This window comes from Pelodiscus sinensis, chromosome 30 (genome assembly GCF_052426305.1).
Source record: "Pelodiscus sinensis isolate ZL-2025 chromosome 30, ASM5242630v1, whole genome shotgun sequence".
NCBI classification, from domain to species: domain Eukaryota; kingdom Metazoa; phylum Chordata; order Testudines; family Trionychidae; genus Pelodiscus; species Pelodiscus sinensis.
In genome coordinates, this window is record NC_143081.1 from 8,965,953 (window position 1) to 8,982,588 (window position 16,636).

Genomic DNA, 16,636 nt, shown 5'->3' on the forward strand with positions numbered 1-16,636 from the left:
AATGAATTTTAGAGGCAAAATGTGTTTGGATACATGTTTGTTATGTGTCCTTCACATTTAAGGTAGCTTTATTTCATACAAAATTAAATGCTGGTTTTGTTTATTTTAAATAGAATTTCCCTCCAGACAGAAGTAGATGCAAATCATATGTTTTAAAAAAAGTAGGCACCACTTAGCAAATAATAAATGAGGTAAAACAGGAAATATTAGGAAAATATTTTAAAAGTATAATTTAAATGATTAATTACTCATTTAAACCTAGGGTTTCTGCTTGCCAGATTAAATCATGATTAAAATTAGAGATTAAAATCAAAGCTATTTAAATCAATCCACCCTGCTTCAGAGGCTGTTTTGTCCGTTCCTGAAGGAAAAAGCACCGGGCTGCTCTCATGGAATAGGTCCTAGGCTAGTGGGGTTTTGTTGTGTGGTGCCTGTTTTGTTCTGGACAGTTGAGCTGGGGAGTTGAAACAAAAGTTCCCTTAATCCCTTTGAACTGTTTCATTGTATAGTGAGGCTGATTCTTGTCCCTGGACACCAAGAGTCGGACAGTTTATGTGTTGGGGATGGAGTCTGAGTGATTATAAGATTTCTAATAAATTCCCTTTGCAGAGTGCGGAGTGGGACTCGGCCTCCAGCACTAGGTGATGTGAATAGTTGCCTGCTTTGGAAGTCTGTAACTGACTTGGTGTGGATGAACCTGCCACAGCTCCCATTGTCCTCACGTGGGGAGTCCCTGGTGCTCTCCTAGGAGATGAAAATGCCCCGGGGTTTGGGCTCCCCCTCTGAAGCGTGTACCCCACCCTCTAGGAAGCTGCACAAGCTGCATTTGTGAGTGCACCCTCCCCGGACAAAAAAAGGGGGCGGGGGCAAATTTTTTTTTGCTTGGGGTGGCAGAAAACCTAGAGGTGGCCCTGATGCTAAGCAGGGTGCTTTCTGAATCAGGTCTTTATCCCATGCCTCGCCTTGCCCACCAGCCCCTCCCAGAACGATTCCAATGCCCCCCCTTCCCTAGAACCCCCAGCCTGAGGACCGCCCCATTGGCCTGCGGGCGGCGCTGGGCTAAGTGACGTCATAAAGGACTCGGGCGGGGCTTTTTCTCTCCTGGGAAACTGTGGAATTGCGGGAAGGGACAATTCCTTTCTGACACCTGCAGAGACGGCTCATGGGGCTAGGAGAGGCCGGGCGGAGAGTCCAGCCTGCCGGGTGAACTCCGGCAAGTCATTTCTCCGAGCCTCAGTTTCCCCTTCTGGAGGACGGGGCATGTCGGGAAAGTGCTGTGACACCCACTGACGCAAAGATACATTTATGAATAAACAACAGCAACGCTGGCAACTCCCGGGGTCGTTCTCTCAGTCACCTGTAGGGAAGATGCACCAGGGATGAGTCTCCAGTGCGGTTGTTTTAGACACATTTGCGGGGGGAGGGAGAATTAATTTAGTCTTTACAGATGGAAGTAATGACGAGCCAGCCACGAGCAGACGAAAAATTCAGAAATGCGCGTTTCGAAACCCGGGTTCCCAAACCCTGCAGAAGGGTCACGGAGCGATTCGCTATCAGCTTCACAGAGCCCCGCTGCCAACGGCTGGGTCCTGAGCGGTGTGACAGCGCTGTTCTCTCCCGCAGCGTTTCTCAACCTGTATTTATAGCGCGCCCCCTTTTCAAAAGAACAGTCGAAGGTCCCCCAGAACCTACAGTTTTCAGACACATTTTTTGTATCATTGCAACACATTTGTTTAAACAGCTTAATGCCATGTTTGGGTAGAAACAGTACAAACAGAGTAAAGTGTTTTAGAAATGAATTTAAAACAATCAGTTTTCTCCAAATTTCAGTTGTGTAGAAGTACCCCCAGACTGCTCTCAAGTACCCCTAATGGTACTCGTACCACTGGTTGAGAAACGCTGCTCTAGTGACTGACTAGAAAGCCTGAGTGACAGGGGCTCTATTCCAGCTGGGGAAGGGCTGCTTCTGTCTGGCACAGCTGTTCTCTTCCGCCCGGGAGAGGGAGGCAGATACGCCCGGGTGGAAAATATTCTTTCTTTTCATTGAGAGGGAGGTTGGTTCGGGAAATCTCTTTGCTCTGAGCTCATTTGGCCTCGCTGCGCTACTCAGAATCCGCTTCCCCTTTTTGTGCGAGTCCCTGCTGGGCTCTGTGTCACTGTGTAAGCCCTGGCGCAGTAATAGGTGCCGCTGTCTCCGGCTTCCAGGTTTCTCATTTCCAAATACACCTCGCCCTTGGAGGTGTCCCGGGAGATGCTCAAGCGGCTTTTCAGCGAGTCCTGGTACCACTTGCCATCATCCCACCACACAGTGGACAACCACTCCAGGCCTTTCCCCGGGGGCTGTCGGATCCAGCCCACTCCAATGTTGCTAGTGGTGAGAGAGAATCCGGACACGGAGCAGGTGAGGCTCAGGGTCTGCGAAGGCTTCACCTGGGCGGCTCCGGGCTGCCGCAGTGTCACCTGGGAGCGGCCACCTGCAAAGAGCCAGGAGAAACCTCAGCCAGAGCGCGGGGCGCGGCAGGCTCCGCGGGGCAGAGACAGCTCGCGCCGAGGCACTTACCTGCCGCCAGGGCACAGAGCAGGAGAGACGGGAGCAGGAATTTCATCTCCCCGCTGGGCAGCCGGACAGACACAGGCACCGAGACCCGGAGGGAGCGACACGGGCTGGGCGTTGGGAGGGGCTGAGGGACTAGTGGACAGAAATAGTCTGTGCTGGAGAGGAAACAAACCCCCCATTTGCATAGCGCGCGCGGTATGCAAAGCAGGGGCCGGTTCGTTCGCCCTTTAGTGCCCAGAGATGCGGCCCCGGCCTCATAGTCCCCAGCGAGCGGCTCGTGCGGCTCACACAGGGGCCTAATTCATACTTTGAAAAGTGACTTAGCGCTTCAGCCAGAAAACTTTCATTACCATGGGACTTAAGTGAGTCACGGGGCTATGAAGTTTGGGGCGAAATTATCCCGGACTGTTGACCGGTGCAAACGCTCTCTGGAGGGACTAAAGCTGCAGCCAGGCCGTGCTTCCAGAATTGTCCCTGGTGATGGTGAGTCGCCCTTGGAAAGCCGGGTCATAGCCAGTCCCAGACCGGGTGAGCTGGACTTGCGAATAAAAAGCGATACAAATTCAGTAAACTCTACTCGTCTTCTTTCTGGGCACTCTCCAATGGAGAAAATCTGCCTGTGAGCGGTGATAGGCGAACTTCCAAGGGGCGCTGGGTACCGAACTCGTACTGACTTTGAAGCGAGCAGGCTGGGCAGAGCCCCGCGCTGCGGTTCCATCCCAGCCTGCGGAGCCGAGGCCAAACGTTCAGTCTCCGAAGTGACCGTGACGCTTTGCTGCCCCCGTGCGGATCTCTCCCGTCAGTAACCACAGAAACGATTCCCCCTCTTCGCCCTTTCAGCCTCAGAAAAGGGGAGGAGACGTGAGTGTGTCCGAGTGTCTCTGTGTCTGAGTGACTGTGTTTGATTTGTTTGTGTGTCTGCGCTGTGTGTTACTGTGTGTGCGGTTCGTGTGTGTGTGTCCTGTCCCAGCTGCGGACAGTCACTCCTGTTCTGTAACAGGCACAGGGGCGCACCTGGACTCAAGTCCCCTCTGCTGTCCGAAATAGACCCAGTGTCCAGCCGCTCTTGCTCCCTAAGGCCTCTGATAACTGACTGTGGCCTGTTTGCGTGTTTCCTTCCGTCACCCTCCGCCCCCCGGGCGCTGGCACAGAGCCGAGGGGCAGAAGGAACCGCTGTCACCTCTCTGCGTGACTTGCTGCAGAGCCCAGGCCGCGGGGGACCTTCTCTCCCGGGACGGGTGGCTCCGAGGAAGCTGGACCCGGGTCTCTGTGGGGGAAGGGGAGCGCAGGAGCCACGTTGGAACGAGTCCAACGAATCCCGGTTTACATCAGTGCAAGTGCCCGATCAGAAAGCCGAGCCGGGCCGTGGGAACAGGGCTCCCGCCTCCACGGGACTGGCTGAGGCAGCCGGCGATGTCTGCCCCGCAGGCCCAGGGGAACACCGTGAAGCAAGCGGGGGGGAAGAGGGGGCGTTTCTAGGCAACGAAAGGGTTAAAATCTCCCCGCGGGTTTGTATTTCAACCACCGAAGTTTGTTCTCGGTTCTGTGCCCAGCGCCCGGTTGTTCGTGTCTCTGCTGCCCCCGCGTGGCGGCCGCGGGTTCTGGTCATGTGGAGCATCCACATCTGATGAGAAGCAGGGACTGCCAGGAACAGACACGTTTCCGGTGTTTGTCCATGAACACACGGGTAAGGTAAATACACCTTGTAGCTTCCTGTCTCTTGTAACTTGATGGAGCCCAGAGGTGGGCAAATACTGGCCCGGGGGCCGGATTCCGATAGCCAGAGTTAGCTCCTGATCAGCCCCCACATGCCGTATTTACCTGCGCCTCCACAGGTACGGGGATCACAGCTCCTGTTGGCTATGTGGAGAATTAGGAGCCTGGGTCCCCTCGCGGGGTTTTTGAACGGCGGTAGCTGCGGTTTGTGTCACTGTGTGCCGAGCGCAGTAATACGTGGCAGTGTCATCGGCTCGCAGGCTGCCCAGCTGCAGCCAGGTCGTACTTATGGAGTTCTCCCTGGTGATGGTGAATCGCCCCTGGAAATTTTGGGCATAGCCTGTTTCACTATCTCTGGGATCAATGTATCCTATCCACTCCAGGCCTTTCCCGGGAGCCTGCCGGACCCAGCTAAGGTAATAGCTGGTAAATGTGTAACCAGAGGTTTTACATGTCAGCTTCACGGACTCTCCAGGCTTTTTGATTTCTACCCCAGACTGAGTCAGCTGGATCTGGGAGCTGGCACCTGTCAATAAAAAAAAAATACCGTTAATTCCATTCTATTCCTCCTCTTCCCAGCCTTATCCAAGTACCCTTCCCTGCCTTATCACACGGTCTGATCTGCCTTTTAATAATAACGAATTTGTCCATGGCATATTCCTGTTCAGAAGAAGTACAGTTATCCTTCTTGCAGAGGGGAAACTGAGGTATAACTGGGCTGGAGGTTATTCAGAGCTACGTACAGCATTCCTACTACAGAGTAATGAAAATTGGGCATCACAATACCCTATTTGGGTTTAAAATTCCACCGTGTGCGATTTCCTCAGAGCTGCGATTTAGAATCCAGAGTTCCTGACCCACCTCCTACGTCTTCACCTTCAAACCATCTTTGCTCCCCCAGCCCAGCTGTGCCCGGCAGACACCGGCGTCCATCCCCTTACCTGAGACAGCCGCCAGAAGGAAACAGAACCCCAGACCTGTCATTGCCATTCTCCTCTCCCACCTTGTGTGCTGCAAAGCAGGAAACCAGCCGCCTGTTGGCGAGCCCCCCTGGCTGTTCTTTATCAGGCACATTTCCTCCCACATTTGCATGTGGGCGTGGCTACATGGTATGACAAAACCTCGGCTTTGCCCGCCTTTACTCGTACATGGCCTCCGAATCTGGAGGGACGCAGCCACGGAGGCGGCAAGAGCAGGTCTATGGAATTTGGGCCCCGATCTAGGACAAAACGAAAGCTGCTGTGATGTCGGCGGGCCGTCCGTGTGAGTAAAGGACAATTGGTGAATGTCAAAGTGCCCAGTGTCGGGCTATGACAATGTGACAGCAAATGGGTGTCAAACTGACATAACACAGAATCCAGGGATGTGTGAACACGAGCGCGCTCCTGTGGGGAAATCTCCCTGGGAGCGGTGACCTTCCAAGGGGCGCTGGGCACCGAACTCGTGCTGATTGGGAAGGGATTAGGCTGGGCAGAGCCTCGCGCTGAAGATCCAGCCCAGCCTGCAGAGCTGAAGCCAATAATTCCTGGTGCTTATTCTTCTATTCGGTTTCTGAAGCGAACGTGACACTTTGCTGCCCCCGTGCGGATCTGTCCCTTCAGTAACCACAGAAACGATCCCCCCTCTTTGTCCTTTTAGCTTCGTGTCGCTTGGTCACTTGTGTCCGCAGGGGCTGGAGAAGGGAGAGGGGGGCTGTTACACTCTTGCCCTTCACAGTGTCCTGTGACAGAGGGTGACACAGGCTGACTGGGTGCTGGGTGATGACGCTTCGTTGTGTTTGTTTGGAGCTCGCTGGCTGGTCACCCCATGTGCTGAGCAAAGCTCCGAAGCAATGAAGGTAACTTCATATAAGGTGCTCAGGGAGGCGCCTCCCTCTGGCAGTGACTCCTAGGCGGGTGGTGCAGGGGGTCTCAGAGTACCGCTGCCTGCAGGCTCTGCCCCTGAAGCTAGTTCCCAGCCAATGAGAGTGCGGAGTTGGTGCTGGGAGGGGGCAGCCCGCAGAGACATCCCACCCCCAGATGCCGCAGGGACGGTCCCGGCTGCTTCCATGTGTGGAGGGTGCTGTCAGCAGGAGCGGCTGGGGGGCCCTGGGCCCTTTAAAATTGTCAAGGCCCTTGGGAAATTGCCCCGTCCCCCCGCCCCATAGGCAGGCCGGTCTGAAGATCATGCAGGGCACATGGAGCCCTCCTAAAGATCAGGGCAGGGTGGGGGGTCGGTTGATAGATTGGGACGCTTCCAGGAAACCAAGGTAAAGGTTGAATCCGCATCAACTTTTTACCGCCTGCCGCTGCCTCAGATGTGTAGCAACACTGCCCCCTAGTGCCTCCGCGCGAAGCCTGATCCACACCGGCGCCATTCCAGCTGGGAATGGGCGATTCTATGTTTGGCTCAGCTGTTGGGATCTGCTCAAGAGTTGGAGACCGAGAATATGCAAATATGCAAATTAACTGTTACCGGTCTGCTAAAAGTTTGTGAATGGGTTTGCGGTCCCTGGTATTAAAAAGTTTGCTCTAGTCTTACCTGCAACCCCGCACGGTCACGTCCGCACTGCTGGATATGGAGCATACTAGTCTGCGAGGACAAAGAACCAGGCTGGGACTCAGGAAACGTGAATGCGGTTCCTTGCTTTGCTCCTGGGTGCTGGGGGACTGCGGGCAAGTCCCTTCTGCTTCCTGTACCTCCGTTTCCCCCTCTGTGAAACGGGGCATAATAGCACTGACCGCTCCTTAGAAAGAGCTTCCGAGACTGATGAGAAACAGGTACGAGGGCTTCTGGGAACAGACATGTACGTGGAGTTTGTCAATGGATACCCGGGCGAGATAAATATCCCACGTGCAGTCACTTGTGACTGGCTGTAAACCAGCGATGGACAAATACTGGCCCACAGGCCGAATTCCATCTGCCAGGGGTAGCCCCTGGCGGGCCCCCGCATCACCTTATTTAACTGCGACTCCCCAGGTACGGGGGATCACACCTCCTGTTCGCTGTGCGGAGTGCTGGGGGCTAGTAGGAGGGCTACAAAAGGCAGCAAACTGGGTAGTAGGGCTGTCTGGTGCAGCTTCTAGTTTTAGCAAATGCGGAGGAGGGGTCCCACCTGGGAAAGGGAGTTAAGTATCTAACTGCATTTGGGATTCACAGCCCTGTCCTAAAGGTAGGTGCTTCAGATGATACTTAATAACGCTCCCAAGCCCCTTGTGCCAGGGAAGGAGTCGGTGGGGTTTCCTATAGTGGTTAGAGCACTTACCTAGGAAATGAAACAGCCAGGATCATCCCTCCTGAGCCTGATGTGGGAGCAGGAATTTGAGACTCCACTGTCAACGGGAGGTTGACATGGGCTACAGGCACCCCTCTTCTCTTTCAGTCCAGTATTTTTTTATTCACTGAGGAACACCTTCAAGCAGAGATATTGAAAACCCCTCCTTCAAATCTCCTATCGTATATCACTCAGGGCATTCGCTCCGGGCTGTTTTGCTGATGACACAGATGACTGTCACAGAAGCCTGTTCTGAAAACTGATTTAACGCTGCAGCCAGAAATAACTAAACAACTGACCGTGACCGGCCTATGAAATTTGGGACAAATGACCCCGGCTTGTTGACCTGGGCAAATGCTCGCCGGAGGGACTAAAGGCTCCAGGGTTGGCAGGACACCTGGGTTCTCTCACTGGGGTTTTTGAAGGGCTGTTGTTTTGGTTTGTGTCACCGTGTGCCGAGCGCAGTAATACGTGGCGGTGTCATCGGCTCGCAGGCTGCCCAGCTGCAGCCAGGCCGTGGTTATGGAGTTGTCCCTGGTCATGGTGACTCGCCCCTGGAAGGCCGGGGAGTAGCTAGTGCCACCATTACCAGGATAGATGTATCCCAGCCACTCCAGGCTTTCCCCGGGAGCCTGCCGGACCCAGCTAATGTAATAGTCGGTAAAGCTGTAGCCGGAGGTTTTACATGAGACCTTCACGGACTCTCCGGGCTTCTTGATTTCTGCCCCTGACTGGATCAGCTGGATTTGGGAGATGACACCTGTAGAAAAACAATACAAATGCCGTTAATTCCATTCTATTCCTCCTCTTCCCGGCCTTATCCAAGCCCTTGTCTTGCCTCCTAAAGGCAGTCTCTGATCTGCCTTTTAATAAGAGAGAATTTGTCTCCGTCATATTCCTGTGCAGCAGGGAAGGACAATTATCCCCATTTGGCAAAGGGGAAACCGAAGCACAATCTGCTCTGGAGGCTTGTCAATGCTGTGTACGGGATTCTTAACACAGAGTAATGAAACCTGGGCATCAAACCCCACCATCTGGCTTTAAAACTCCATCCCATGCGATCTGCTCAGAGCTGGGATTTAGATTCCAGAGTTCCTGATCCACCTCCTACATCTTCATCTTCAAACCATCTTTGCTCTCCCGGCCCAGCTGTGCCCAGCAGATACCTGCATCCATCCCCTTACCTGAGACAGCCGCCAGAAGGAAACAGAACCCCAGACCGATCATTGTCATTCTCCTCTCCCACCTTGTGCGCTGCAAAGCAGGAAACCCTCCGCCTGTTGGCGAGGCGCCCTGGCTGTCTTTATCAGGCACTTTCCCTACTTAATTTGCATATGAGCGTGGCTACATCGTGTGACGAAAGCTCGGCTTTGCCCGCACGTACAAATAAATGGCCTCAGAATCTGGGGGGACACAGCCACGGAGGAGGCCAGAGCAGATCTATGGAATTTGGGCCCCGATCTAGGACAACATGGGAGCTACTTTGATCTCAGCGGGGCGTTCATGTGAGCTAAGGGACAATTGGTGAAGCTGAGTGTGAAGGTGCCCCGTGTCGGGCTGTCACAATATCACACCCAGTGGATGTGAAACTGACATAACACAGAGTCCAGTAATGTGTAAACACGGGCACTCTCCAGTGGGGAAATCTACCTGTGAGCGGTGATCTCAGACCTTCCAAGGGGCGCTGGGCACCGAACTCGTGCTGAATGGGAAGGGATTAGGCTGGGCAGAGCCTCGCGCTGAAGAGCCAGCCCAGCCTGCAGAGCTGAGGCCAATAATTCCTGGTGATTATTCCCCGATTCAGTCTCTGGGAAGAAACGTTTCCGAAGCGACCGTGACACTTTGCTGCCCCCGTGCGGATCTGTCCCTTCAGTGACCACAGAAGCGATTCCCCCTCTTCGCCCTTTTAGCTTCGTGTCACTTGGTCACTTGTGTCCCTGCAGGGCCTGGAGAAGGGGGAGGGGGTTTAATTTGCAGGCTGCCTCAGTTTATCGCTGTATCCAGGGCCACTCACTAACCGGCCCAATGTCTGTCTGGCTTCATAGTCTCTCTTCCAAGTGCCCCTCCCTCTCCCCATCTCACCCGGTTCTCTGGCAGCTCGCTGCTGCGGGGAGGGTGGGTGGGAAGTCACCAAGAGCGGTTCCGAGGAACATTCAGTGCGCATGTCTGACCCCGACAGAGGGGGAGACTAGCTGGTTGTGACGTGGGACCTGGACCTGGGCTGTAGGAATCCAGGGAACAATTCACTGAGTGTCTGGCAATGTGTGTGCGCGCCCTGTGACGTGATAGACACACAAATCAATGTCACCGCTGACTGAGCGTGTCCGCTTGTCCGTTACTTGGGCAGGCTCCGAATTTCAGAGCCAGGGAAGTGAGTTGGATCCCAAATGGAGCCTCCAGCTGCTGTAGTTGAAGGGGGAGGAGGGAAAATCTCACTCTTCATCGCGAGGAGGTGCCCGCCTTTCTCTGCTTTGCCCTCAGGGGTTTCCTGTAACTGTGAGTCTCTGGCACAGTAATAGCGGGCGGTGTCCTCGGGCTCCAGGCCGGTCATTTGCAGGTGCAGCAGGTAGTTGGGATTGTCCGTGGAGACGGTGAAGTGCCCTTTGGCCGACTCTATAAAGAACATTTTCTCCGAATCACATTGCAGCGAGTTCCCGGGAACCTGGTGTGACGGCGCGTTGGGGGTCCCCCGTCTCCTGCACCCCGAAATGGCACAAACAGACTGCACCAGACGGTGGACTAGAGGAAGTTTATTGCCTCTCCAGGATACAGCACAGCACAGATGGAATCTGGTCCCAGAGCTGGGCTAGGATGCCTCAGGCCCCCTTGAGATGGGGGAGACTGGGCCCCTAAACTCCAGCCCCTTCCCCTAGGCTCTCCTCCATGCTCTCGACAGAACTAACTAAATTCCCTTCCAGCTCTGCCCCCCAGTCAGGGCAGCATTCCACCTTCCTTTGTTCCTCTCCATGGGGGGTGTCTGGCCACTGGTTCAACAAGTTTGGCATTACCTCTGCCTAGCGAGGTTTTCCCTGCTGGGTCTTGCTCCAGACAGCAGGGGTCACCACAGCCCAGCAAGTACCCCCACTACGTCACAGTTCTCCCCCCTCCGAGAGCGAACTGAGCAGGGTCACTCCGCTCGTGACCTAGGGAAGTTCGGGTCCTCTGCGTGGGAACCCGCCCCGGGGACATGGGTGCTCCCCTTTACTCAGGCCGGCCGTGGCAAGGCCCCACATGAGCTGGCTTCCCTCTGTCCACTCGCCGCCCCGCTCCAGGGTGACTGGCACAGGCCTGTCCTCGGGGGTCACACCCACCCTTCCGCTGGCCTTGATCTCTGGCAAGGGTCTCTCGGGCCGGGGCCATGAGCCCAGTGAGCCTTCTCTGGACAGCCAGGGCGGCTTCCACCCCCGAAGCTCCATCCAGGGAGGTCTTCCCCTCCCATAACTCTCTCAGCAAGCCCAGAGGGTCCTCTATCTGGGGTAGAGACCTCCAAGCCGCTTTCCTCCTGTCTTGGGCCTTCCCGCCCCTCTGGCAGGAGTCACAGGACCGGCAGTACCGCTGCACGGCTGTAAAGATTCCCGGCCAATAGAAGTGCTGGAGCAGCTTCAGCCGGGTGCTCCGGATCCCCCGGTGGCCCCCAACGGGGACATCGTGGGCCAAATACAGCAGCTTGAGGCGATACTTTCGGGGGACGACCAGCTGCCGCTGGACCCCCCATGCCCTCGCCTTCCTGGGGGGAAGCCATTCACGGAACAGGAGTCCACGCCCCCGCAGGAATCTCTCCTGGCCACCTCTCCCCCGGGGCCGAGCTGCACGGAGGCCAGCCTGGTCCCTCAGCCTCTGCAAGGAGGGGTCTGCCTGCACCTCAGCCTGGCAGGGATCGGGACCTGTTCCCCACCTTTGCCTAGGTCTGGAGTCCCAGCCTGGCTGGACCCCGTGTCCACTGGGATGGGACCCTGAGGACGCTGCCCGGAGTCCTTCCCTGGACCCAGGTTGTCAGCCCCCCGCTGGCTCTGGCTCCGGGTAGTGACTAGAGCCCGCTGGGATTCATGGGGCCACTCCTCTAGGTCATTCCCCATCAGCACCTCGGTGGGCAAGTGCGGGTGCACCCCCACTTCCTTGAGGCCTTCCTTCGCCCCCCATTTCAGATGCACCCTGGCTACAGGCTCCTTAAACGGGGACCCGTCTATGCCCTTCAGGGTCAGCTGCGCGTGGGGTAGTATCCGCTCTGGGGCCACTATGTCGGATCGGGCCAGCGTCACCTCCGCCCCCGTGTCCAAGAAGCCCGTCACCTTCCTACCATCCACCTCCAGGGGTATGAGGCACTCGCTCCGCAGGGGCCGTACTGCCACCACCCGGTACACGGAGAAATCCGCCTCCTGAGAATCAGACCTCCCAGGGGAGGAGCACTGAGCATCCTTCCCCTCTCTCTGAGCTGAGGTTTGCCGGCCAGCCCCTGCCTCTGGGGCAGCCTGCCCTTCCTCCCGCCCCAGCCAGTTAACCCTGGAAAGTCCCCGGTCCTGGGACCTGGTGCACTGAGCCCTCTTGTGGCCTTTTTGCCCACAGCGCTGGCAAGTTAGGCTTTGGGCTGTCTCTGTCCAGGCCCTGGCTGGTTCTCTGGGGCACAGACGACCTGTTCCTTGGTCTCGCCCCGTAGTTGACTCCCTCCGTCGCTCAGCCGAGATCCGATCTCTGCGCGGTTCCCTTTCTCTCTGGGACTCCCGTTCACACCCGGACCGACTCTCCGTGAACTCATCCGCCAGTCTCCCGGCCTCTTGGGGGTTCTCTGGTCTCCGGTCCTTGAGCCACAGCCTCAGTTTGGGTGGGCACACTTCATAGAACTGCTCCATCATGAACAGCTTGAGCAGCTCCTCTGCGGTCTGGGCTCCGACTCCAGACACCCACTTGCAGCTGTATTGCGCCAGGCGGGAGGCCAGATCCACATAGGTCTCTCGTGGCTCCAGTCAAAGAATTAGCCCCGAGCGAGTCGAGCCCCCTGTAATTCCCACCCTGGATCCCGTGCTTTATATGTGGCCGGGATGTGGACTGTATCTGGGTAGGAGTCCTGATTCCTGGGCTTCGCATGTAGCTGGCGGGAGGGACTGCCCAGTTCCCGAGCCAGGGAGGGATCCTTTCTGGAGGAGACTATTCTTCCCAGACCGGTAGAACCTTCCCTACCTCGGAGTGCGACACTGCATCCCACCCCCCGCATTCCCCTTCTGTTCTGCAATGTGATTTGTCCTTTTCATATTTGTTCATTTTTTTAAATTGTATCCTTTGGTATATATGGTTGTGACTACTTTCTTCCACTATTTGATCTGAGGAAGTGGGTCTGGCCCACGAAAGCTCATCATCTAATAAACCATCTTGTTAGTCTTTAAAGTGCTACATTGTCCTGCATTTTGCTCCGCGGTGAGAGAGAAAGAATCCCCCCGGTGACTCTCATGCTGCGGTTCACTGGGGAACGGGACCGTGTCTACGAGGTGCCCAGCTTGCAGCGAGCGGTGACGTTGCAAGGGAATTGCGGGTTAGAAGCCTAGGTCGAAGTTTTGATTCACACGGAGCCTTTTCTCTCGCCAGTGCCCAGAGCTGCACGGTCACTGCTGCCCCCAGGTGGCACACTGGGAATGGTACAGCCTGGATTTTGGCATCAGCGCTGCCAGGTTTTGAGTCGCTGTGTCCCTGGTGCAGTAATAACGGGCGGTGTCCTCAGGCTTCAGGCTGGTCATTTGTAGATAAACCGAGTTCACGGTGTGACGTAGTGGGGGTAACTTGATAAGGCTGTGGCGACCTCTGCTGTCTGTAACACAAGTCATTATGCAAAGGGGGCTCCAAACCTGTCTGACCAGCTACCCCCCATGGGGAGAAACAAAGGAAGGTGAATGCTGCCTCTAGCTGGGGGGCTGGGCTGGAGGAGAGTTAGTTAGTTTCTGTCTGGGAGCATGGAGGAAGCAGCCTCAGCAACAGGCTGAGTTGACAGTCACTGCTAACCCCTGCGTGCCCCTCCTGCGCCCATAGGGGGAAACTGATCGGGAGACACAAAGCAGAAGGCATTGCTGCTCAGTGTCCCTACAGACTGCTGCTCCTCTGCCCCCCACACTCCTAGGGCACTAGGGCTACCTGTATCTAGGTCATTTCCCTGCCTGGGCTGCGCACAGCGAAAGCAGCAGCTCCTGGCGTTCACAGCTCAGCCCAGGTGGTGAAAGTGGCCTGGGTGTGTTGGGTGTCTAGCGGGGGAACAGTTAACAGAATCCCCAAGTGGCCAAACCCCAGACATAAGCTGCCCCCACACTCAAAGGGATCCATCCCACTGTCTCATCCCTCAAATTGCACATAGATACCTCTAGGGCTGGAGTTAAACGTCTATTAAATTGCGGTGAATGTGAAAACCCTAAAAGATTTTACACAGCATAAAAAAGGTATTTACATTTTATTGGCAGGAAAAGAGAGCGGGGCGTGTGAGACTCGCTCATGTGTCCCAGAGGAAGCTAAGGCAGGTTTGTTCACAAAGGGAGCCCGGACGCTTTGCTACGAGCTGGTGCCTGATTTCAAGGGGAGGAGATTTATTGGAGTGAGTGAGTTTGGGGCTGTGTCTTACTGCGTGGGAGCAGCGTTCTGTCTCCTTCCCCCTCCAGCCCGGCTCTGCTTCGCCCTGAGCATCAACCTCTCCGCGGAGCGATTCCAATGGCCCCGCCCTTTCCTAGAGCCCTCAGACTGGTGACCACCCCATTGGCCTGCGAGCCTGAGCTGGGCTGAGTGACGTCATAAAGGGCCGAGGGGCGGGACCTGTTATCTCCAGGGTGACTCTGTTTCAATTCCGACACAGAGAACGGCCCTAGGTCAGTGACCCCGCCCCGTCATTCAGTCACCCGCACCCCGGGCTCAGCATTGCCCCGGGCCTGGCCTCGGGCTCCGCTTCTCCCTTCAGCGGGATACGGAGGGAGCCTGGCGCTCAGAAGCTGCGGGGCGGAGACCACCGCTGAGCCCTGCACAGAGCGAGGGGGACTGTGCAGGTGACACCAGGTCTGCACAGATTGGCACAGACGCTCGCAGGTGAACGGGCCGCCACCTTCCCCGGAGCGTGTCCGCGCTCAGCTCTGCACATCCCGGAATCGGCCCCTGCCTCTCAAAGCGATTCTCACGGAAACAACTCACTCGGGTTTCGCGGCAGCCGCTGAAACAGGCCTGTTCGGACAGGGAAAGTGGGTGGTTCTGGGGGCAGTTTTAGTAACTTTTCTGGGGATGTTTCGCATGTTCTAGCTATTGTGTGTCTCTGGGAAGGGGGTAGGCACAGGGGATCTCCAATTACCCTTCGCATTCTGGCCCCCCTTGGCTGTTTATCGGCCGCTTCCCCTTTTTGTGCCAGCCTCTCCTGTGCTCTGTGTCACTGTGTGTCTGGCGCAGTAATAGGTGGCGGTGTCTGCAGCTGTCAGCGAGCGGAGCTGCAGGGAAAGCCCATTTCTGGCCGTGTCTCTGGAGAAGGTCAGGCGGCTCTGCAGAGCCGGGGTGTAGCCTGTGTTCCCCGCAGAGTTTATGTACCCCAGCCACTCCAGCTTTTCGCTCAGAGGCTGCCGGACCCAGTGCCAGGCGTAGCTGCCGTCAGTGATGGAGATCCCGGAGACCGCGCAGCTCAAGGTGAGGGTCTCTCCGGGCTTCGCTGCCCCCGGGCCGGACTGGACCAGCTGCACCTGGGAGCGGACACCTGGGGAAAGCGAAACAGGAAATTAAAGCCTCGATTCTGCGTCTTAGGGCCTGGCCCTTCCTCCCGAATCTCCCGCGGACACTCACAGGGGGCAGCGGCCAGGCACAGCGCGAGCAGGAGCAAAGATTCCATGTTGCTCTTCGTCTGCAGCCCGGACCGAGGCAGATGCGGGCCAGGCTCTGGGCAGGCGGGTCCTTGTGAGAAGCCGGGAGCTGCTCTTTAACCAGGCAATGGGGGCCGGAGATTTGCATAAGACGCCCCAACCTGCCCCCGCCCTTCTTGAAAAGGAGCCGGAACAAGGTGCAATCCTCAGTGGGGACAAACCTTCAGGGCGGCTGGAGCGCTGTGTGGGGGATGGGAGAGTAGCCCCACCCTTCCTCAGTGGGACTCGGTCATACGCATCACAGCAGTGACCCTGCGAACTGGGGTGGGCACAGAACATAAAAAGAAGGGAACTACAGAGGACGAGAGTCTCCTAGGAACATGGGAAGGCTGGTTTGAGGAGCACTGGCAGCCAAACAGTTTGGGGGAAAGGGAACTGGGCCCTGAGAAAAGACACAGTTTCTGGGATATGGTGCAGTGGCAGTGTGACGTAGTGGGGGTACCTGGCTGGTTTCTATGCTGCTGGCTCTGGGGTAACCCCCACTGGCTGCCGTGGGTACCACGACCCAGCAAAACAGGATGAGTCACTATGCAAACCAGTGGCCAGACACCCCCCATGGAGAGGAACAAAGGAAGGTGGAATGCTGCCCTGGCTGGGGGGCAGGGCTGGAAGAGGGTTGGTTAGTTGGTTGCTGGCTGGGAGCATGGAGGAGACAGCCTAGGGAAAGGGGCTGGAGTTTAGGGGCCCAGTCTCCCCCATCTCAAGGGGGCCTGAGGCATCCTAGCCCAGCTCTGGGACCAGACTACATCTGTGCTGTGCTGTATCCTGGAGAGGCAATAAACTTCCTCTATTCCACCGGCTGGTGCAGTCTGTTTGTGCCATTTCGGGGTGCAGGAGACGGGGGACCCCCAACGCACCGTCACAGGCAGGAAAGAGGAAAGAACTGGAAACAGGATTCTTTCTATTAGGAGCTTTTTAAACAGACACACAAGGCACTGGCAATCTGTAGAACTCCTTGCCAGAGGATGTTGTGAAGGCCAAGATTATAACAGGATTAAAAGGAGCTAGATAAATTCATGGAGCATAGTCCCATCAGTGGCTATTATCCAGGATGGGAGGAATGGTGTCCCTGTCCTCCGTTTGTCAGAAGCTGGCAAAGGGTGACAGCCGATGAATCACTTGATGATTCCCTGCTCTGTTCACTTCCTCTGGGGCACCTGGAATTGGTCACTTTGGGAAGACAGGATCCTGGGCTATTGGACCTTTGCTTTGACACAGTCTGGCACTCTTATGTTCCAGTGTGTGCTG

The 16,636-nt window shown here is 56.1% G+C and overlaps 1 pseudogene and 1 gene segment (V, D, J or C); both read right to left on the bottom strand.

The window, feature by feature from the left end:
• Window positions 1–4,401: 4,401 nt before the first annotated feature.
• LOC149521150 (immunoglobulin heavy variable 1-46 pseudogene) lies at window positions 4,402–5,257 on the bottom strand (annotated as a pseudogene).
• Window positions 5,258–7,659: 2,402 nt separating this feature from the next.
• Window positions 7,660–8,950, bottom strand: LOC149521151 (immunoglobulin heavy variable 5-51-like). The segment is given in 2 exon segments: window positions 7,660–8,286; window positions 8,711–8,950. Coding segments are annotated over 2 exon segments (402 nt in total).
• Between the last annotated feature and the right edge of the window lie 7,686 nt (window positions 8,951–16,636).